At 38.6% G+C, this 24,421-nt stretch overlaps 1 protein-coding gene across 4 annotated transcripts in view; it reads left to right on the top strand.

Annotated features, from left to right (window-relative positions):
* The window catches only part of LOC104605514 (protein MICRORCHIDIA 2-like), an 81,328-nt gene that overhangs the window by 3,948 nt on the left and 52,959 nt on the right, over nucleotides 1-24,421 (top strand). For all 4 annotated transcript variants that reach the window (XM_010270313.2, XM_010270314.3, XM_010270315.3 and 1 more), the window contains exons 4-6: nucleotides 11,101-11,135; nucleotides 21,237-21,315; nucleotides 21,411-21,500. In XM_010270313.2, the coding sequence (XP_010268615.1) occupies nucleotides 11,101-11,135; nucleotides 21,237-21,315; nucleotides 21,411-21,500 (204 nt within the window). The remainder of the gene's footprint in view (nucleotides 1-11,100; nucleotides 11,136-21,236; nucleotides 21,316-21,410; nucleotides 21,501-24,421) is intronic.

The following is a 24,421-nucleotide window of genomic DNA, read 5'->3' as shown; positions in this document are numbered from 1 at the left end:
ACTGCCCTCTCCATTAGTATTTATACTTTAATTAAAAGAAGAGTACAATGACTAATATGCCCTTATAGGGTGGCTAACACATAAAATTGCATAAAAAACTTAAAAACATCACTCAAAGGGTCTCAACAAGAGTGTTATAGTCCTCACATCCTATCTAAACAAATATTAAACAAAAAACAACTAACATATCTATACAAAATCCTCAACAGTCCCCCTCAAGTTGGAAGTAAATGTCACACATTCCCAACTTGTGTAGGTCCATAGTTGTCAAGGTGCCTAGGCGTTGTCTAGGCGATGGAATTTGAAAGTATAAAATAAATATTCCTACCCCTCTTAAGCTACTTTATTGGTTTTTTATACTAATCAACATACATGTATGCTAGCTATTAGCAATAAAATCATTCGGATAAAACATAAAATGCCATAGCTTATCATGGCCAACAAAAATGGCGGAGTGCAGCTAAGAAAAGAGAGAAAAATAAGGGGGTGGAGCCCCTGTTTCGTTCCCAACATAAGTTGTCCAAGAGGACGATGTGGACTATGTTTAAGGGGGTGGAGACCCTATTTCAGGCTAAAAAAATGGAGGAGGAGGATTGTTAAAAATAAGAAAGAAGGAATACCTGTGTGATTTTAGGAAGGAGGAGGAAACGTACATGGAGGTCTTGGACTGAACAATGGAAACTTCTTAGTCCTCGCTTTCTCTTCTCAGCTCTCGATTCAAAACTCAAAGTCTTAAACCCAAAGAAACTTTCGTAGTTTTAATGTAAAAGAGAATTACTTTAATAAAAAAATGGTAACATACATGGTGTATTCTAATAAAATAAAACAAACCAATAAAATGATATAATACATATGCACATTCAATATATATATATAGCGCCTAATACAAAAACACCTTGGTGTTGGGCGAGGCGACTTCTAAAAATCGCCTAGTCGCGTATGCGTAGGTCATGTTCAAGCTTGTTCTTTACAATTCCTTTGGTGAAGACATCAACTAACTGTAATTCAGAGGAGATATAAGGTAGGTAGACTTTTCTGGTTGTCACCCTTTCTCTTATTAAGTGTCTATCAACCTCAATGTCTTTTGTCCTATCATGTTGAACTGGATTGTGGGCAATATTGATTGTAGCTTGGTTGCCACAATATAACATCATGGGCACCTTTTCATCTATCTTAATTTCACTTAGTAAGGATCTAACTCAAAGTAATTCGAAAACACCATGGGCCATAAATTTATATTTGGCCTCTGCACTTGACCTAGCAACCACTAACTGCTTTTTACTCTTCCATGAAACCAAATTTTCTCCCACAAAGGTGCATACCCTTGATGTGGATCTCCTGGCATTCAGACAATTTGCCCAATTTGCATTTGTATAAGACTCCAATTATGATCTAAGAATAGAATTCCTCTGCCAGGGTGCTTCTTCAGACTTCAGGTATGCAAATATCCTATCAATGGCTTTCCAGTGCTGAACCCAAGGAGCATGCATATACTGACTCACAATACTAACAACATAAGAAATGTTTGGGCGTGTCATACATAAATATAGTAGCCGACCTACCATCCTCTGATATCTCCCAACATCCTTAGCTAACTCACCATCCAAAGCATTAATCATATGGTTCAGGTCAATAGAAGTATTAGTTGGTTTAACTCCTAGCTTCCTAGTTTCCTGTAGTAGGTCCAAGACATACTTTCTATGAGAGATGGATATACCATGCTTGGATCTTGCAACCTCAATCCCCAAAAAAAATATTTTAGTTCACCTAAATCCTTAATCTCAAATTCTTCCTGCAGTGACTTCTTGAGTGCACTAGTCTCCCTTAGATATTCCTTGTAACAATTATATCACCCACATGCACAATTAGCATTAACACAGGTGCTTCTCTAATCTTCACAAAGAGAGTGTGATCTGACTGGATCTGTGTATCCAAAATGGATCAATGCCCCCTAAACCTGTCAAACCATGCCTTTCTAGGTGACTGTTTCATACCATATAATGACTTTTTCAGCTTGCAAGCTTTTTCCTCACCAACATTCTCATAGAAACTGGCTGGAAGGTCTATGTATACCTCTTCCTGCAAATCTAAAGAAATGCATTGTTAACATAAGTTGGAAGAGTTGCCATGAATAAGTGGCTGCTAGAGACAAGAGGTTCCGAGCTGAGTTCATCTTAACTACTAGTGCAAAGCTCTCCAAATAATCCATACCATTGGTCTGTGTATACCCTTTTGCAACCAACTTGGCCTTGTACCTCTCTATGCTGCCTTCAACCTTGTTCTTTACAGTGAACATCCATCTACATCCAACTATCTCCTTTTCTATAGGAATATCAACTATCTCCCATGTTTGGTTCTTAATCAAAGCATCCATTTCTTCTATCATAGTTGTTCTCCAGTTGGGTTTGGAGAAAGCCTCACTAACATTCCTGGGTATAGACACAAAATCTAGAGAAGAAAGGAAGGCATGGTAGGAGGGTGATAGGGCATTATAGGAGAGATGGTGTGAAATGCAATGGGCTGTATACTCTCTTTTCCTTGCGGAGTGCAATGGGAAGATTGAGATCAATTTCGACATCTGTGTTAACATCATCAATGGAAATAACGGGTTTAAGGGAAGTACCTGGAATTCTATAAGCCGAACTTGGAATCTTGGAAGGCCGACGAAAAGTGGCATAGGTTACTGGAGCATGTGTGGAGTAAACCCTCTTGCATTGGTGCTGAAAGAACTTTTAAGCAGGTTGTAGTGGATCAAGCAGTGGGGCTAAATCTAATGGTGGAGTTGATGGACTAGGTGAAGGAACATGAAGAGGAACAGGTGTAACTGATGGTGGAGTTGATGGACCGGATGAAGGAACAAGAAGTGGAATAGACTTTGAGCACTCCTCTCCAAAAAATATGGGGCCAAATCCTTCTCAAAATATTCTCTAGCATTGTCTGATTTAAAGACCTTAATCCTCATTCGAAACTGTGTGAGAACCATTTGGAGCAAAAGGGATTCATGTTTAGTGTCTCTCAAACCCCTTCTGAAACCAAAGTTCCAACTTAAGCCATGTTTTGAGAGCAATCCAAATCTAGAAATAGGTTCGGCCTTAAGGTTTGATAAAGAGTAGAGTATAGGGAATTATAATTTAAGTGGCACATCCCTGTAGAGAACACTGATGTGGGCCCCACAGCTACGGTCCCACTGTACTTGTAGGGTAGAAGGTGTTCTAGTCTTCCTAGGGTTAGCTATTGGTTATTTAGTTGTTTCAGTTGTTATTTGTTACTTATTATTTCAGTCTTATTTTGATTTGTTTGTTATGTAAAGACTAAGGGCAGATCTGTCCTTTCCATGTAATGAGCATAACCTATAAAATATTAATTAAAGTGGCGGCAGCAGTACATTAAGCTTCTGTTCCTCCTTTCAACTCTTGTGTTCTATTGTTTCCCTTCCCTCTTCCTCTTCTTTCCTCTTACCTTTCTTCTTATTTTCGATCCTTAAATCCATTAGGGTTCAAGACTGATAACAGTCCTGAACTTCTACTTGGTATCAGAGCTAGGGTTTCTCATGTGAGTCTAGTCCAGCCGACCACATGAGAACCATCTAAGGCTGGAAGCTGAGAAAGCAGAGTTCGTTGACTGGTTCTTGGAGATCTCTAGAGGATTAGCAACTGTTTGAAGAAGTGCCACAGTTGCAGCGAGTTGGTGATCAGGAAGAATCAGAGAAGGCTAGGGTTCAGGTAACCTTGGTAGGTAGCGAACTGCATCCTATTGTAAGTCTTTTATTTTCTGAGAGAAGTAATATCAGAGAAGATAGGTTGGACCTATCCAGCAAGGGTGGCCGAACCACTCTAGGGTTTTATCTCTCTATTCTCTAGGGTTTTATCTCTCTATTCTCTAGGGTTTTGTCTTATCCCTACGGCAACCCCTAGTATTGGACTGAACCTTGTGATCTTATCCCTGCGGAAAACCCTAATAGTTCTCCTCAACATTGATCAGTTTTAGGGTTTCATATTAACCCTAATACAAACCTTATCCGTACGGTACTGTCTGGAGTGTACGGCTTTTAGGACTGATTAAAACCTCAAAATGGCTTCAGCATATCAGATTGTTCTTCAAACTGTTTTTCAGTTTTCTTTTGGGGTTTCAAACACTTCTAAAGGGGTGAAAACAGTTCGGACTGTTGCTGTTGTGTGTGGTTATTCATTTCAGATCAATTTTATACATGTTTCATGCACATCTACTGTGAGTACAGATTGGTTCTATACTGATTTTGTGATTGTGGTTGGTAGTCCTAGTGCTGGTTTTGACTGTAGTAACCCTAATTTTGAGACTTCTGGTTCTTGACCGAAATGAAGTTTAAGAATCAGGCAGAAGGCAGTTTTGGGAACAACAGTTATGGTGGTGGTTCTGAGACAGGTTTTCAGATTACAACTGTAAAGTTTGATGGATCAAACTATTTGGAATGGGCCCAATCAGCCATGATGGCTATTGGGGGAAGGGGCAAAGTAGGGTATCTCTTGGGAGATGTGGCAGAACCTTCCAAGGGAGACCCTATGTATACCATGTGGGTCCAAGAAAACTACTTGGTTATGACATGGCTCTGTAATTCTATGCAGCCCCATATCAACCGAAATTACTTATGGGCAAAGACAACCAAGGAGATATGGGATGTGATGAAAGAGACTTACTCCCAACCCCTTAATGTTGCCAGAGCATATGAATTGAAATGTGAGGTGAATTCCCTTAAACAAGGAGAGAAACCGGTGTCGGTCTACTTCTCTACCTTGAAGTCCCTGTGGCATGAGATTGATCACTTAGAGACTCTTGAGTGGGAGAGTCCCAAAGATGCTCAGATACGTAGAAAGCACATCGAGACAAACAGAGTGTTTGAGTTCCTGGCAGGACTGAATTCAGAATATGATATTGTGAGGCAGCAGATTTTGACCAGAGATAGTGTGACCCTCTCTCAGGCATACTCCTTAGTGCACAGTGAAGAGACCAAGAGGAAAGTCATGATGCAACCTCAGCTGCTTACACCTGCCTTGGTAGCTGTCAAACCCAAAACAGGGGGTGATTCAGAGAGGGACAGAAAGAAGGAAGATAAAAGGGATGTGGTGTGTGAGCATTGCAAGAAACCTAAACACACAAAAGAAACATGTTGGAAGCTGCATCCACATTTGGTCCCGACAAAGTTGAGAAATAAAAAGGGTAATGCTCATGTGGCTATGACTACTGATTCAGCATCCTCATCTGGCACAAGAGGCACACCATTAGAGACATTAGCTACAGTTTGGGCTGCTCTAATACAATTGGAGAAGGAAGTTGGCAGTTCAGCTCAGTTACCGCAATCATCGTCAGCCCCGGCCACATTGGCCTTTGCACACTCAGGTACTCGAGCCTCAGCCTACTATGCCTCCGCTCCAGGTACTACTGAACCTTGTTGGGTAATAGATTCAGGTGCATCCGACCATATGACTAGCTTGCCCTCTTTGTTTACTACTTATTACTTATCTTCTGGTAGGGATAAAGTATCTATAGCTGATGGCTCTCTTGTCCCTATTTCTGGCAAGGGTGACATCAAACTATCGGATACTATATCCTTGTCCTCTGTCTTGCATGTTCCTAAACTGGATACTAACCTCCTGTCCGTTAGTAGTATTACCAAACATTTGAACTGCTCAGTAACTTTCTTTCCTGACCGATGTGTTTTTCAGGACCTGGAGATGAAGAAGATGATTGGGACTAGCCGTGAGACGAATGGGATCTATCTGCTCGGGGAGAGTTATCGTCGGGGAGAGTCAATGGATAAGAAGCTACTTGTTTCTCAGGTTGTGAGTCCGGTTATGCTTTGGCATAACCGATTGGGTCATTTATCTTTTCGGTCCTTGAAGAGTCTGTTTCCTACTTTGTTTGAGGCTGTTGAGTCATCTCAGTTGAAGTGTGAAAGTTGTGAGTTTGCTAAACATTGTAGAAACTCTTATTCATTGAGTAATAAAAGGAGTAATAGTTCTTTTGATATTGTGCATACTGATGTTTGGGGGCCATATCACATTCCTTCTATGGGTGGGTACAGATATTTTTTGTTATTTGTTGATGACCACACCCGGTTTTCTTGGGTTTATCTTATGCGTTCACGAGATGAGGTGCCTGCCCTGACCCAAAACTTCCACCAAATGATCCTAACCCAGTTTGATGCCAGGATCAAAGTGCTTAGATCTGATAATGCAAAGGAATACTTTGCTAAGCCATTGGCATCGTACCTCCTTAATCATGGGGTTATCCACCAGAGCACTTGCCCTCATACACCTCAGCAGAATGGGGTTGCAAAAAGGAAGAATAGGCACATCTTGGAGGTGGCTAGAAGTATTATGTTTACCTCTAATGTCCCTATTTGCTTCTGGGGTGATGCTATCCTTACGGCGGTATATCTTATTAATCGGATTCCTTCCCGGGTTCTTGATATGAAACCTCATTTTTCCCTTCTATACCCCAATGAGGAGTTGTTCACTATTCCCCTCAAAACATTTGGTTGTACCTGTTTTGTTCAGCTTCTCGGTCCCCATCACTCCAAGTTTGAGCCCAAGGCCTCCAAATGCATTTTTCTTGGTTATGCACAAACTCAAAAGGGTTATTGTTGTTATGATCCTGTCTCAGGGAAGAAGTTTGTATCCATGGATGTCACTTTCTTTGAGGAAACACCCTACTATTCTCGGGTCTCTCCTCAGGGGGAGAGTAGTGAACGTGGAGATTTGGGTCCTTTTTGCAGGGGGAGTGCAGTGAGGACAGGGTTAATACTTTTGGGGCTGTTCCCTTACCTATTCCAGTTGGTGATGAGGGCTGCAGTAGCGAGGGTGGTCAGAGGGATCGGGAGTTGAGAGTCTATCACAGGCGATGCAGGCAGGGTAGCAACAAACTAGAGGTCTTTCTAGAATACAATTTTGTTCCCACAACCCACATCAAATTGGATAAAATTAAGAAAGGTATGCAATACCTCAAATATTGCTTTCCAAGGGGATGTGAGGCACAAGTTTTTCATCCCAACCATTGTTCTCTACACCATGAACAATGTTTTAAAAGCGCAAGGCGAAAAAAAGTTGCAAGGGCCAATTTGCGTTCAAATGCGCAAGGCGAAGTGTGCACCTTTTTGAAGCAAGGTGCAAAAATACAAAAAATGCTAAAAATAAAAAATGTCAGAAAATTCAATAAATGCAAAAAATAAAAAAATATTAAACATAATATTAATAAGAAATATGAACTTAAATTTTAAAATAAATGTTTTAAAAGACCTATTACCTAAAATTAAAATACATAAACTGTAAAGCATATTCAAATGGACATTTAAAAATAAAATCAAACATATAAAACATTTTCAAGCATGTAAAACCCACTATTTCTTTTTTTCCTCAAATGCATTACTTCAAGTAGCTAATGTGATGTAAAACATATTACATTCCTGATTCTACAAGCTGCCTTTTTGCCACACTACTCGAGGCAAGGCCAAACAAGTCCATGTTAGGGTCCTAAATTCTTAGTTTCCACACAAAAAATAATGATTTTTTAATTTTAATGAATGAACAACATTACCAAATAGGGGGTTCTTGGAGCTTCGGTGAGCGAGCGAAAAAAGCGTTAAACTTTCAAAAGGCGCACGCCTGGGCTGAGGTGCAAGGTGCATCAGGTGCACCAGGTGTGCGCCTTTTGAAAGGGCTGCACCTAGGACTTGGGTGAAGCACCTACCCTAAAATGCGCCTCGCCTGTGCGCTTAAGGGCACCTTTTAAATCACTAACCATGAATGCTTTCAAAAACCTTGTTTCATAGTTTGTCTCCTTTTAAGGGAAATCTCCAAAACCACTTTCCTAGAAGAGCTGTATTCTTTTTTTATCACATTCCCAACACCCAATCCTCCTTGCTCCTTAGGTTTGCACACCTATTCCCACTTCACCAAATGATATTTCCTTTCATCTCCTATCTCCCACAAGTATTCCCTTATTTGTGTTTTTTCCTAGCTGTTTAGCTATTTTAACCGGGATCCTAAAGGATTGGTAGTAAGTGAGCTCTCACAAGAAGCCCCTCATCATTTTTTTGAGCTGTTTAGCTATTTTAATTGGGATCCTAAAGGTGGATAGGTAGTAAGTGGGTAAGTTGGCTAGGGTGGATTTTATCAAGTCTATTCTTCCTCCCAAAGAATTATAGTTTCCCTTCCATAAGGCTAACTTTATAGCAACCTTTCCACTATTGGTTTCCAGAAGCTATCTGCTCTTGGGTTTCCTCCCAAAAGCATACCAAGGTAAAATGGGGATTACATCATCTTGCTTCCTACCTCACTCCCAAACAAATAACTTTCCTTCTACCTCCACTCTCTTTCATATAAAGTGGGAACTGCTTCATTTTACTTCCTATTTTACTTCTCACAAATAATATGAAGTCAAATCTGAAGCAACAATAAATCAGAATTTACATTCAACCTATTTGTAATCCAATATATTTACACCAGTGCAAATGAAATTCCTACAGCAAGCAAACTGAGCCTAAGGCTCCATTTGTTTGTAGTGCAATTTCATTTGTACTATGACAAATGCATGGGCATAAAAATTAAAAGAATGCTTTTGGTTCACTTTTTCTTTGGGTTTTAATGTACATTGCTGAAGGTTTCATTTTACTTCGTCCATAATGCAAACACACAAAATTAGGCATAAACTGAATAACCAACAAACCAGAATATGCACTCAAATTGTTTGCACTGCCATACTTTGCATTGCAAACAAACCAGGCCTAAAATTTTCCTTTCAAAGGTTCCATTAATGAGCTCTTTCAACCTTGTTACTGGATAAAAGAGGAGTACTGAACTACTGATGCAACACAAACAAATACAAAATCATTAACATAAATTGATTCTTAATGGAATGCATTCAAGGTTGGTTGTGGTAAAGGATTTGGGTTATAACATAATGCTTATTAGGACAAAAATCCAAAAGAAACCAAAATAAATAAGAGGTGGAAATTTGATAGGGTTACATTTGTACCATTGATGTATCAGTTAGCCGACCCCTGTACTGCTTGCCACTACTTGTAGCCATGATGATAACAGCCTATAACCTTGGCTCTGATGCCAACTGATGTAGGACCAGCTCAGTCCTAGTCCTTAGAGAATGTTGAATGGACTTATTGATTAGAGTTTTATGGCTGTCGATGGCTGTAATGGCTTCTTGAAGGAATAAGAGAGACAATGGGGAGAGAAAGAAGAGAGAAAGTTACCTGGAATCACTCACAGGGTGTCTAGAATCATTGAAGGATTAAGAGAGAAAATGGGGAGAGAAAGAAGAGAGAAAATGGGGAGAGAAAGAAGAGAGAAAATGGGGAGAGAAAGAAGAGAGAAAATTACCTGGAACCACTCACAGGGTACCTAGAATCACTCTAGGGCATGAGAATCACTCACCATAGCTAGCATAAGCTGAAGAAAACTCAATATAATTCATTGCCTTTGTGTAAAACCTCCATACATATTTATAGACTCTAAACTCATAATAACCCTAGGAGTCAAACTGTTAGACTCATAATAGTCTTAGGAGTCAAACTGTTAGACTCGATAATTCTAGTAGGACGCAAACTAAGCTGTCATATCCTATTTCAATTCAAAGAAGACTCAATAACTCTAATCCTACTTATGCAATGACTGAAATTTTAATCATAAACAAACTATAACTAGACAAATTAAACCCTATCACTGGACTCCACAAAAAGTTGCAATATGACAAAAATACCCTTGGTGTTCATTCAATCCAAATCCCAAGTATCATCACTATGCCATATTTTTTTTTGATAATTATCATCACTATGCCATATTAGGACCTGTTGTAAGGCCTTCTTCTTTCTAGAATAAGTCTTCAAGGGTGATGATCATTTCCTATCAACCATAGAACTCAAATTCAAGACTGGAGTTGCAACAACTTTTCAGAGACCTAGGATTAGAAAAGTATTGATGAGTCATATTACGTAAAATGCACAAAAAGTTCTGCAAAATGTCTTAATCAGAAACAAACTAATACATGGTTTATACAGCAAAAGAATACTTGCTAATGAAGATAACTTGTAGTTAATAACCATTCTTGTAGAAATTAATGATGCTTCCGATACAAATCAACTTAGAAGGACCTGCCTTTTATGTTTCCAATTTACTCTTTCACTTTCTTATGCCATTGACCACCATTTTGGTATTTCTTGTTTAAGAAAAACCTCTTAAGAAATTCTAACGCTTCTGGTTCCATATACTCCTTTAATGCTTAATGCTCTCATGTAACCATCCTTATTTGATGGTATATCCATGGTTTTTAGGCACAATTAGCTCCATGAGTCGTGGAATTAGATTTGGATATGGATATTAACATATATCCAATGAGAAAAGCTTTTTTCAAGCCCACAGCTATTGCTTGACCTCTACTTTGGCCTCCATCAATTACTATCTTTTTCAAATCCTATCTTGTAAAAGAAATATCCTAAACTTGACTTTAAATCGAAGAGTTATTGAATGAACCTCTTGTTTATTAGTACTTTTATATGTTTTTCCCTTGTCATTATACTTTGATATTCATTTTGAAAACAATCCTCTAATTTGGCCATATTGTCTCTAATCTAGTTTTTGCTTGTAATTACTGATGTTACTGAAATCCTTTTTTCTTCTTTGATATACTGTCTTATGTATCTTTTATATATATATATATATCTTTTATATATAATCTTTCATATATATATACTGTTATATATATATATATCTTTGATATACTGTCTTATGTATCTTTTATATATATATACTATTATATATATATCTTTGATATACTGTCTTATATACTGTTATATATATATCTTTGATATACTGTCTTATGTATCTTTTAATATATATATATATTTATATTTTAAATAACGAGTTGGGAACATGGTTGGAATTTTGTATCTTTTGGTTCTCTGAACACCAGAGATGGGTTATATCTTGGCTGTTCTTTACTTTGATAGCTTTGGGTATTTATGGTCAATAAGTTTATGGCATAGCTTTCATTTGTTTGTTTATCTATAACCAATTTATTATATAATATCAAAATTTTGGTTCTATTGTTTTGCAGCAATAGCGGAACTTCTGGATAATGCAGTTGATGAGGTAAGCACTATATTGGTATTTTCACTTTTGTGTTGTTGTTAGATTTAATCTATCTAACAATAGATTAAATCTAATAGTAGCAATTTTTAGGGGTTTGTGGCTTGTATTGTAGGCATCTGAGTCGCTCATGATGCGAGATGGGGAGATGTCCTAGGGTATATGTGGTTGGTAAGGAAAGAATTCAGATTTGATATGGTAGAAAGAAGGGGGAAATGGAAGAGTTTCATATTTGAAGCATTGAACAAAAAAGAGAAAGAAAAGAAAAAGATTATATGTATAGAGACAAAGAGATGGAGAAGAAAGAAAATGGGAAAAAAACCTCCAAGAACACCAAATCTTGGCACCCCACAAACTTCAAATTTTCTTTCCATTATTTCTCTTCTAGAAGTTTAATTATGAGGACTATATTTATAAATTCAACATTACACCTTGGATGGTTGGATCTCCTTTTAGACACTCCATTTTATACTTATAGCTAACTAGAAACAACTTATTGTACTAAAAGATTAAGGTAAACCCTTATCCAACCTAAAAAGATACTCGAATATAAGAACTTCTCTCTCTCTCTCTCTCAAAAGTCTTGAAATCTTAAAATACACAATGAATTCTCTGCAATTTTACAATTAAAGAAAAACAATAAACAACTCCAAGGTAAACTTAAAAATACGGTGATTCATCTCCCTTCACAGACTTATATTTACTAAAATGGTGGCTAGGACACCTGGGGTTCATAAAGAAAGTCAAAGAGTGGTGGCTAGAAAGCAATCTAACAGTGAAATGGAGTGGAATGAGGTTTCATAAGAAGCTCCAGTATCTGAAAGGCAAAATCAAGGAGTGGAATCTGTTAGAGTTTGGGATATTAGAGGAAAGAAAGCAAATAGTGACTGCACAAATTGAGGACCTGGATGGCAAGGAAGAAAGGGGTTGTCTTACAGAAGAAGATAAGGAGCTAAGATGGAAATTGCGTAAACAATTAGAGGATTATCTTCTTCAGGAGGAAATAAGTTGGAGACAAAAATCAAGGTGTAAATGGCTGAAGGAGGGGGATAGGAATACCAAATTTTTTCATGTGGTGGCAAGTGGAAGAAGAAGGAATTTTGTATCAAGTCTGGAGATTGAAGGGGTTACAATATCCACCTAAAGAGAAATAGTAGGGGCTTTTGCAAATCACTTTAGGTCTATATCTTTAGAAAACCCCTAAATAGTAGGGTGTGGATTGAGGGTATGGAATGGGCAACTTTGCAGATAGAGGATAGTGATTGGTTGGAAAGGAAATTTGAAGTGGAAGAGATAAGAGAGACAGTGTTCTCTATGGATAGATCAAAGGCACCAGGCCCAGATGGTTTTACGATGGCTTTTTATCAAGATTGCAAGGAGATATTAAAGGAAGATCTATGGACTGTGTTTGACGAATTCCACTCTAGAGGGGTGATCAACCCAGGGCTGAACTACACTTTTATTGCACTAGTTCCTAAGAAGAGGAATGCATGTCACCCAAAGGATTTCAGGCCTATCAGCCTAGTCAATAGCCTTTATAAGATTATCACCAAGGTGCTGTCCATCAGGATAAGGAAAGTGCTCCCAACAATTATAGCAGATAATCAAGGAGCTTTTGTGAAGGGGAGACAGATAACAGATCAGATTTTGATAGCAAATGAGAACTTGGAGGAGTTTAAGAGATCCAAGAAAAAAGGGGTGATTTGTAAACTGGATTTGGAAAAGGCTTATGATTTGGTGGATTGGTCTTTCTTGATGGAGGTGATGACCAATTTTGGTTTTGGGGATAATTGGTGCAGATGGGTCTTGGGTTGTATTAGGAACTGCCATTACTCCATACTAAATGGGACAGTGGTCGTCGATTTCTTCCCAGCCTTGAGAGGGATTAGGCAAGGAGACACCCTCTTCCCATTTTTATTTACTTTGGTAGCTGAAGTTCTGGGGAGACTAATTTATAGAGCAGATTCCATGGGCTTAATCAGAGGTTGGAGAGTTGGGAGGGAGCTTGTGCCACTCACACATTTGCAATTTGCAGATGACACCATACTCTTTTGTGAACCAGGGGACCCTAATAGGATTAGAAATTTGAAGCTCACTATACAACTTTTCAAGCAAATGTCAAACCTTAAGGTGAATTTTGAGAAGAGTTGTACAGTTGGGGTAAATATGGGCGAGGGGGAGATCTCTGAGGCTGCAAACATCTTAGAATGTGCAATAGCAAATTGGCCCCTTAATTACCTCGGTTTGCCATTGGGTGATAGCCCTCAGAAAGGTGAGTTTTGGGTTCCGGTTGTGGAGAGGTTTGAAAAGAAATTAGCAACTTGGAAGAAAAATTATTTGTCTCTTGGAGGGAGAACCACTCTAATAAGGTCTACTTTAGCTAATCTTCCTGTTTACTTTTTGTCAATTTTCAAGATTTCGACAAAGGTGGCTGGTAGATTAGAAAAACTAATGAGAGACTTTCTCTGGGAGCCGGGGGAGGAGAAGGACCATAAGGTGGGGTGGGAGATGGTTTGTAGGAGTAAGAGGGAGGGAGGTTTGGGTATCGGGAACATAAGGAATAGGAACTTGGCTCTTCTGTGGAAATGGTTTTGGAGGTTTTCATTGGAGAAGGACAAACTTTGGGTGAAGATAGTGGGAAGTATTCATGGGGTTGTAACAAATGGATGGGACTCTGAGATTCTGGCAAGGAGTACAAGAGCATCTCCTTGGAAAGCTATTCAAGCTATTCTACCTTTGTTTTCTCCATGGATCAGGTATGACTTGCACTCAGGCAATATTATTAATTTTTGGGAACATGTTTGGATTGGGGATTCCACCCTAAAAGACTAATTCCCAAGCCTTTTTGCCCTTTCCACTTTTAAAAATGAACCAATGTCTTCATTCATTATTCCTTTTAATTCTATTTCTGGGGTCGGTTGGAATTTGGGCCTGCGAAGAGATATCAGGGACACAGAGCTTGATGGTATCTCATCACTGTTATCCATTCTTGAAGGGGTGTTCCTAGAGACAACAAAGGCAGATAGTAGAATTTGGACTCTCACCCCCTCTGGTTCTTTCACTTGTGCCTCTTTATTTAGTGCTCTCACACATTCTTCTTTTGGCTTGTCTTTCCTTGTTAAAGAGGTGTGGTGTCATCCTATACCTCCTAAGGTTGGGAGTTTTTGTTGGGAAGCCTTTTTGGAAAGAGTTAACATTAGCAGATTTACTTCAAAGAAAAATACCCAATAGTTGTTTTTGTCTTCATTGGTGTGTCATTTGTAAAGCTGATGGTGAGTCTAGATATCACTTAATAATCTTCTGTCGGTTCACTAACATCATTTGGGAGTGGTGTACTTCTTTGTTTGGGTGCAGGTGGACCCCCCCCTTCGAATGTGCAAAGCCTATTCACATTTATGCCGATTCGACCAACAAAAAGGGCCAAGTTTATGTGGAGGTGTATGAGGGCTGTAGTCTGTTGGACTATTTGGGAGGAGAGAAATTCATGAATATTTACAGATAAGGAGAGAATTTTGGAAGCAATGGTGGAGGTCATCCACATTAGGGTTATACACTGGCTGAAAACCTTGGCTCTGTTCGCAGAATTCTCAGTTGATGAGCTGCAAAGAAAGTGAAAGGAGATAGCAGAACTTACTCCAATGAGGAAGGCCTCAAATGTTTGTTGGATCTCTTCACCCCATGACTTTGTTAAACTGAACTTTAATGGTAGCAGCTTGGGCAATCCAGGGCCATCCGGAATAGGAGGAGTAATAAGAGATGAACAAGGGAATTTGTTAGCTATGTATTCTGGACCAGTTGGGGTGGGAGATTCTTTGAGAGCTGAGATTCTTGTAGCTCTTGAAGGGGTACAAAGAATCAAGGATATGCATATTAACAAGCTGATCATAGAAGGAGCTTCTGAAGTGGTGGTAAACTGGCTAAAAGAGGATAGTCTTAGACTTTGGAATTACAATAATGAAAAGAGGAAATTCAAGTGGCTGACTAAGGACATGGAAATCCAATACAAATGGGTAAAAAGAAGTGGGAACTCTTTGGCAGATGGTCTAGCTAAACAAGGGGTGAACAAACATTCTATTTTTTGGGTTGTCTTGTAATTTTTGTTCTTTTGATGTTTAATGGTTGTTCTTGGGAGCTAAGATTGTTTAGCCCCCTTGCCCTGTAATTTTCTCATATTTTTAATATTAATTCAATCCACAGTTATTGATAAAAAAAAGGTCATAAATTTTCTAGATTTATTAAAGTGACAAGATGTTGATCTTATTTGGAGGGTAATTGAAAAACATTCTTAATGATGTCAAAATTAAGCAAAACAATAATTCTAGAAACTTTATAACAAAACTATTTAAACTATTGATCTTGTTAATGCACCAAAATCGTAGACCTATTAATCTAGACCTCCTTATAGATCGCTTAAACCTGTGGGACCCGTAGGAGCTTGTTAGGAGCCACCTAACTCGGGAGCTCTCTTTGAGGGGAAGCTCTTGCTCCTACAGAAAATTATGTAGAGAAAATGAAGGGCTAAGATCAGAACCATTCCATTTATTGGGCATCGATGACTATTTTTATATTGAGTACAGGATTGAGCAACAATTCGGATCTTATTGCTTTTGTTGTAACTAACTGCTGACATAGACTTCTAGAATGTACTTGCTTGTTAGGAGGCATCGGGTGCTTGGTGGTGGACTTAGGTGGACTTAAGTGGAATTTTGGGGAATAGATTCATCGGACCCAGAAAAAACGGAATAGATTCGAAGAAGTTAACATCAAGGCACACAAAGGAATGTCGAGAACTAGGGTTATAACACTTGTACCCTTTTTGGGTTCGAGAATAGCTAAGGAAGATACACTTAGTGGATCATGCATCTAATTTGTCTACTCCTGGTCATTATGAACAAAACATACACACCCAAAAACCCTGAGAGTAAGGGGAAAAGGAGACAAGGTAGGAAACAAAGTGGTGAAAGGAGAATGACCTTCAAGGATGGGCGTGGGCATCCGGTTAATGAGGAAACAAGATGTAAGCACAACATCACTCCAAAAACGTTTGGGTACATTCATATGATGCAAAAGGGATCGAGTAGTTTCCAAAAGATGGTGGTTCTTTCTCTTAGCCACCTCATTTTGCTGAGGTGTATAGGTACATGAAGTTTGATTGATAATGCCATGTTGTTCCAAATACTCTTGAAGCAGTGTATACAAGTATTCGTGACCATTATAAGAACGAAGAATCTTAATGTGTACACCAAATTTGTTGCGAATTTTAGCATAAAATTTTTGGAAAATGGAAAACAATTCACTCATTTCTTTCATTAGGTAAAGCCACGCCATCCTTGAATAATCATCAACAAAAATAACAAAGTATTTGTAACCATTGTATGACTATTTTGTTTGAACCCCAAATATCTGAATGAACTAGAGAAAAAAGGACTCGACATACGATTATCAACCCTAGGACTAAAGGGAACACGGTGATGTTTCCCCAACTGACACGACTCACAATCCAAAACAGAAAGATGACTCAACGACGGAATAAGTGACTTCAGTGCTTTAAGCGATGGATGACCAACTCTACATTGCCACTGAAGAGGAGAAAGAGATGTTTGAAGAGCTGTTGACGAACCACCACCACCACCATCAAGATAATACAGTCCGCCAGCTTCATGCCCTCCACCAATCTTCATCCCTATCTTGAGATCTTGAAAAGCACAAGAAGAGGGGTAAAAGGTAATAGAGCAATTAAGAGACTTGGTTAGCTTAGTAACGGACATAAGATTAAAAGGGGATTTGGGAACATACAAAACTGAGAGCAGGGATAAAGGGTCTATGTCAACATTACCAACACCACAAATGGAGGATGTGGAACCATTAGCAAGGGTAACCGAATGTGATGTGGAGCATTGTGAACGGGAGGAAAACACACTTGGAGTCCCATTCATATGATCGGAAGCTCCAGAGTCGATAATCCAGGAGGTGGGTTTGGATGCCAGGCAAGCCATATCTGAATGTGCGAGAGTAGCTGTATTCTGTTGAGAGGTGGCCTGGATAAACCGTTCATACTCATCATCTCCTTCTCGGAGACATTCGTAGATGTAGAGGGCATCTGATCGGCTTGTTGGATATCCTGTCTTGAACTATCATCACTGGCCATTGCATGATTTGCCCAAGTTGAAGGTGGGCCATGCAAATCATAACAAAAGTTAATGGTGTGCCCTTTCATACCACAATGTGTACACCTCCTCGGACCATTACTACGCCCTCTGCCATGAGCTCCTGAATTTCGACCTTCAACACGTCCAGCACCACAAGATCATACATGGATCCACTACTACTCCCCGAGCTCCACCTCTAACACCACGGCCTCCCCCTCTCGTCATTGCAAAGATAGACCTGTCAAAGATATTAGAATTCTCTATGGGCCCAACAAAAATCCTCCGAAGATGGACAAACACCTGTTCTAGAGATGGAAGGGCTGACCCTCCTAGTACCTATGCTCTCACTGGTTCATATTCAGATTTCAGCCCTACTAAAAATCTGTTCACATCTAGTTTTTCTCTCTGTTGTTGTTGAATCTTAACATTAAAAGTGAGGGGATGGTACACATTCAATTCATTACAAAGGTTCCTCATGCTAGCATAGTACTCCTCAAGACTCTGATTACCCTGTTGCAGATTAAAGTACTCCTGGTAAAGCTGATATACTCTAGTAGTATTGTCTTGTCCCGAGTACAATTTCTTGGCATGGTCCCAAATCTCCTTGGTTGTATCTAGGAACATAAAATTCACATTGATCTTGGGTTCCATACTATTCCATAACCATGTCATAATTTGTGCACCCTCTTGTTCTCAATCACTATACTCTTGAGAGTCAACGAGAGGTTTTCTTCTCTTGCATGCTTCACTTCCTTCTTAGCTCTGAGAAAAACCTAGATAGATTTCGCCCAAGGCACATAATTTTCCCCATTCAACTTGATAGAAGTCATCTGAACATTCAAGTAGTCGGTGGGAACCATAACACTAGATTTGTGTTCACTACTGTCTCCCATATTTGAATTCCTTTTTTTTTTCCGTATATCAAACTTCTTAATCACTTTTCACCACACTACACACTAGTGAAACCACCTACAGTCACAATTTTCAGCAATACCCGCCGCTGATTTCTTCATTTTCAGCACAAAGCTACCACACAACTACCTGAATACACACCATAGCACTAGAAACTCACCAACCACTCAATTCGCACTGAAACACACATATGTCCCACCTATTTGATCACCAAAAACCAACCTAACACTCGACTGTCCACTGCACCACCCAAAACAGCCCCCTTCGTACCATCAATTAGAGGGCTTCCTACAAACCACCACAAACACCCACTAAACTACTGACAGGAGGCATGAAAACCTCCAAAGGGAAAGGGCAATCACTCTTTTTCAGCCCTTTTCCCTATCTCCAACGGATGATGAAGAAAACTGTAAAACCCTAGGCTGAATGGTGATAGAACAGAATTTTGGGCAGATCTGATTTTGTCACAATCGCTCTGATACCATGATAAAGTTCAGACCTGCACTAGAATTCTGTTAGAACTAGAGGAAGATAAGAGGGGATAGAAGAGAGAAGAAGAGAAGAGAAGAAAGGAGAAGGAGAAAACTGGTTAGAACAAAAGAGGAAAAGTCTCTCTCTCTAGTTGGCCAGGTTATATTTATAGTTTTTTCTAATAAATAAAACAAAAGACTATTATGTCCCTACTTAAGTATGGGCCACATCACTTAACATAAACATTACACATCATCTTAAACATAAATAGAAGGACTAAACTACCCCTATACAGTCGACACTAACATTAATATTATGTTTTTATCAGAGCCTTGTATGTCTCATAAAGTGAAAACACCCAATGCAGATGTGTAAAAAGGGAGAGGAGTCATTGAAGAAGAATGCGGTAATATGGCTAGAAAGGATTAATGAAAATGATGGGGAGAGGAAGTGTGTTAAGGTCATTCTTAATGCAGTTAAAAGATTTAGGTACCAGAAAAATTACCAAACTGTGTGAGTTTCAAAGGTTTTTGCTAGATTAAGGGGAGACCTATTTGGGGTTGGAATTAATAAAAGGGTGAAGAAGACAAGAAGAGCTATGAAGAGAAAAAATAGATTTATTTTTCTACAGATGAAGGTTTGAAGTGAAAGTTATTGTTATCTGCATGTGGTAAGAGGTTTTGATGGGTGGTTTTCTTGGTTGGACTCTGGGAAAGATGGGAGGGGCTTTGGTTGCATAATTTTGGGTTCTGTATGTGGGAGATTTTAAGAGTTTAATTGGGTTTTAATCTGTAATTGATGGTTGTTTGGGTGATGCCTTATCACCTATTGTAATCCTTGTTATTTTCTTCGTTATTTATCTTCAAAAAAAATCATTGAAGAAGAAATCAAATTGTTTTAATTCCTAGACTGGTGGAAATTTGATAATTGTTTTGTTAATTTGAATTTGATTAGTTTGAGTTTTTTTTTTTCCTTTTAGTCTTAGGGGGTCATAATAACTTAATGTATCTTTTATAGATAGTTTTAGAATTTTGAAGTGTTATGGTGATAATCATGTCATTTTTCTAGGGGTCAGGACTTGCCTGTTTTGTATGATTTTGATGCCATTATATAGGCTGTTGAGTTATCTATTTATCTATCCCATGTCCTATCAAATTACGATCTTGTAAATCTGACATGTATTTGGGGGGGGGTCTACCTTAGATTTGTCTTTTGGGTATTTAGTTTTACTATGGTTACTAATGAGTATTTCAAGTTGTATTATGATTTTGATTCCAATTCATCTGTCCTTATGGGTCATTTATGTGTTATTAGATCCTATGTAATTAGGAGTCAATAAAAGGGAGATCCTTGCCCTTGTCTTGAGTCTATAAATAGTCTTTTTTTTTTGATAGGAAACAGTAACTTTCATTAGATGAAACCAGAAGAAACAACTGTCACTTTCCAAAGTAAAAGGTGACCCCTGAATAACAAATATCTTACAACACTGCACAAAACAAAACCTCCCGATTCACCCCTTGTTTTGCTAGGTTGTCAGCTAAAGCATTTGCTGACCTCCTAGACCAATACACTTTTGCACCCAGCTCCCTTGTAAGGCTCAATAGTTAAAAATCAGAAGAGTTGATTTGATGAATAGAAGTTTGGTGAATTTTGGTTGCACCCAGATACATGTGTTTCTTTCCACTAATTTCTTCTTGAGAAATCTTCACTTCACCTCACAAATTTTTATTTGTTTGCTGATTTTATTTAACAAAACCTCTACCTATGATACAGTACTTCCCCTTTGTATTGTGTCAAATTCTCCCACCTGTCACTATTCCCAACTGTACAAACAGATAGAAGAAAGGGAATTTTGAGATTCCCCCATCTCAAATTCCCCCTTGTATATTCTAACAGCAAGGTTTCTTCTCTTTCTTCCTAATTTTTGAGTGTTTCATTGCTGAAATCTAATTTTTCATTCTTTGGTGAGAGTGGGAAGTAAGCTCTCTACTTGCTTCTCAATCTTTATTCTTCATCTTTAATTACCCTAGTCACCTTCCTTCACCCTAGAGAGCCTGCTGTTAGATCTGAAAGTTGTAGGAACCCTATGTGTCTGCCATGAACCCTGCTTTTCCCTGGGAAGAGCCTGATGCAGGGAAACAGGCTCCATTGGGTGTCTCCATTGTGACCTGGGTGACCATGATTCAAATCTTGGAAACAGCCTCTGTATGTGCAGGGGTGGGTATGGCTGCAGACATCTGTCCTTTCCCAGACCCTGCATTGGCGGGAGCCTTGTGCACTGGGGTGCTCTTTTTTTTGATAGGTGATGGTAGGAAGGCCTCTTTTCTTCTTCACTCATATCACTTGTGTTCACAAAGGTTAACTGTGTAATATCATGTACTTTTTTTTCATATCATACTTATTGTTTGTTTTATAACACATCTCACAATTACTCAATGAGCTTAATGGTGATTTTTCCAAACTGATCAATGATCTTGATGTCTCTTTGAATTATGTGCACTTAGTCAGTTAGTTGTACTGTACCTGTAGTGCACTAATATCTTATGCATACACATGAATGCATGGGTTCCAGATTTGCCATGGTGCAACGTATTTGAAGGTGGATAAAATCAACAATGTAAAAGATAATTCTCCTGCTTTACTTTTCCAAGGTATGTGATATGCAATTCCATTCTTAGAGAATTGGTAGGTATCTTTGATCTCATCTTATAAATAATAATAATAATATTTGCACTGTTCCTTGCAGATAATGGAGGGGGAATGGATCCTGAAAGCATGCGGAAATGTATGAGCTTGGGGTACTCTTCAAAGAAGTCAAAGGAAACTATTGGACAATGTAATTTTCTGGGGCATGTGGTGTCATTAACTTGCAATTAGGTTTGAAGAAGTATTGGAACCTTAGATGAAAATTTGTCTACCCATAGTTTCATTTTCAAGGTTCTGGTTTGTGAGCCAACTTCTAATTTGACATGAATAAAGCACTGGCGTTTTGACTACCATTGGACAATGTAATTCTCTTGGGCATGTACTGTCATTAGCTTGCAGTTAGGTTTGATCTGATATAGAAGTATTAGAACCTTTACTGAAATTTTGTCTACCCATATCTTCATTGTCAAGGTTCTGGTCTTAAACCAACTACTAACTTGACATGAATAATGTAGTGGCCTTTTTACCATGTAATAGATATCTAGCCAACAAAAAAAATTTCAGCAACCACAGACCAAATACAACTAATATGTATCAAATGGAATTATTTGATTGTTTCTGATAATGATAACTGTGTTATTATTTCATGGTAATTGATAAACTAGCTTGCAAAAACTAGTCTTAGAGAAGACCCTGGCTATCAATGTTTTCTTCAAATGGTGGGGTTAGGTGATAGAACCAAGCATTTAACAGGAAAGTTTATCTCTTCTATGTCATATGACCTCATTGACAAACTACATTGTTTAGACTTGACAAGAATTACAAGTAAATACATACAAGCAAAATAACAAATTATAATGCTAATACTTTTTTTTATATTGTTTATAATTTCTTGTTTTGTCATATGTGCTTTTTATGGTAACATATTGTTTTCTTGGTAAAATACCAGTAAAAAGTCGGAACAGAGAGAAGAGAGAGGAGAGAAAAAGATTTGGAGTCAAAAAACGTTGGCTGGCGGTGCCAGCTTCTATATATATATTAGGGTGACCCAAGTATAATAAAAGGAAAGGAAAAATTACATATGTGCCCCTGTGGCACTAAACTGCTGACTTTTGTACAGTTTTAACACATTATGAAAGAGAAACAGAAGAAAAACAGCCTTTTGAAATGAAAGGACTGTTTAAAATATTGCAGAAAATTGATTGAAAGTAGTAGAAATCACGTTTCAAGAAGAAAGAAGAGGAAGAAGGTGGCGGCAATTAGGGTTCAGAGAGAGATCGAACATAATCTCCTCGTACACCCCTAATCCCATTTCGTTAACTTAAACTTTAGTAATTTACAGAGTGGCCCCTGGTTGGGCAGAAAATAAAAAAAAACATAACATAAGAGAAATAAAGGCCCAAATAAGGCCCATTACAGCAAAGAACATAAAAAGATAAAAATGGACAAATAGCTTATGGGCCATTCGGCCCATCTTCTCTACACTCCCCCTCAAGCTGAGCATAGATGTCAATCATGCCCAGCTTGCCAGTATCATGTTGAAGTTTAGCCTTGGTAATGCCCTTGGTGAGGAAATCAGCTAACTGCCCTTCAGAAGTGATGAAAGGTAGGCACACTTCTCCAGAAGCCACTCTTTCTCGAATGAAGTGTTTGTCAACTTCAATATGTTTGGTTCTGTCATGTTGCACTGGATTGTGAGCAATGTTGATGGCAGCCTGATTATCACAATATAACATCAATGGCTTATCATGCTCAATACCCAGTTCCTCCATCAAAGATCGAAGCCATAGCAATTCAGAAACTCCATGAGCCATGGCTCTATATTTAAGTTCGGCTGAAGATCTGGCAACAACTGATTGTTTCTTGCTTCTCCAAGAGACAATATTACCTACCACCAAGCTACAATATCCAGAGGTAAATCTTCTGTCATCAATATTTTTGGCCCAATCAACATCTGTATAGGCTTCAAGTTTCATATGGCCATGCTTAGCAAATAGAATTCCTTTTCCAGGAGAACCCTTCAAATAACACAGAATTTGCTCTACTGTTGCCATGTCAGTGTCCCTGGGAGCATGCATGAACTGACTAATGCAACTTACAGCATATGCAATGTCTGGCCGAGTCATGCATAGATAGAGAAGTTTCCCAAGTAGCCTCAGGAAGACTCCCTTACCTTTCAACAATACTCCATTTGAGGCAGAAAGTTTATGACTCATATTAATAGGAGTAGCAACTGGTCTAGCACCCATCTTCCCTGTTCCAGAGAGCAAGTCAAGTACATACTTTCGCTGAGAGATAAGGATCCCATTCTTTGATCAAACAACTTCTATGCCAAGAAAGTATCTAAATTCCCCCAGATCTTTGATCTCAAACTCTGTATGAAGGAAATATTTAAGATCATGAATCCCTGATACATCATTACCAGCTACAACAATATCATCAACATACACAATCAGGTAAACTGCTAAAGATCCTCTCCTCTTCACAAAGAGGGTATGATTAGATTGAGTCTATACATAGCCAAAGTTAACAAGGGCAGCCCTAAACCTTTCAAACCATGCCCTAGGGGACTGTTTAAGTCTATAAAGAAATTTCTTCAGCTTGCAGACTTTCCCTTTCATATTTGTTTCATACATTCCTGGAGGAAGAGACATATAGACCTCTTCATGTAACTCTCCATTCAGAAATGCATTCTTTACATCCAGCTGGTATAGTGGCCAGTCTGAGTGAGCAGCCAGAGATGGAAGAACTCTCAAAGAACTCATCTTGGCAATAGGAGCAAAGGTCTCTAGATAGTCAATCCTATAAGTCTGTGTATAACCTTTTGCAACCAGCCTAGCCTTGTACCTTTCAATGGTGCCATTAGCATGATATTTGATGGAAAAAACCCACTTACAGCCTACTGGTTCCTTCCTTTCAGGTAAATCAACCACTTCCCAAGTGTCATTCTTGTGTAGGGCATCAATTTCTATTCTCATAGCATCCCTCCATTCTGGAATAGTAAGAGCTTCTGACACAGACCTGGGTATTGGGTTAGAAGCAACAGAAGAAAGATAGCCAAAATATGAAGGAGAGAGCAAACTATAAGAAAGGTGTTTGGAAATGCAATGT

The sequence above is a fragment of the Nelumbo nucifera genome, chromosome 1, assembly GCF_055504915.1.
Source record: "Nelumbo nucifera cultivar China Antique chromosome 1, China Antique-T2T, whole genome shotgun sequence".
Classification (NCBI taxonomy): domain Eukaryota; kingdom Viridiplantae; phylum Streptophyta; class Magnoliopsida; order Proteales; family Nelumbonaceae; genus Nelumbo; species Nelumbo nucifera.
This window is presented reverse-complemented; position numbering and strand designations above follow the sequence as displayed.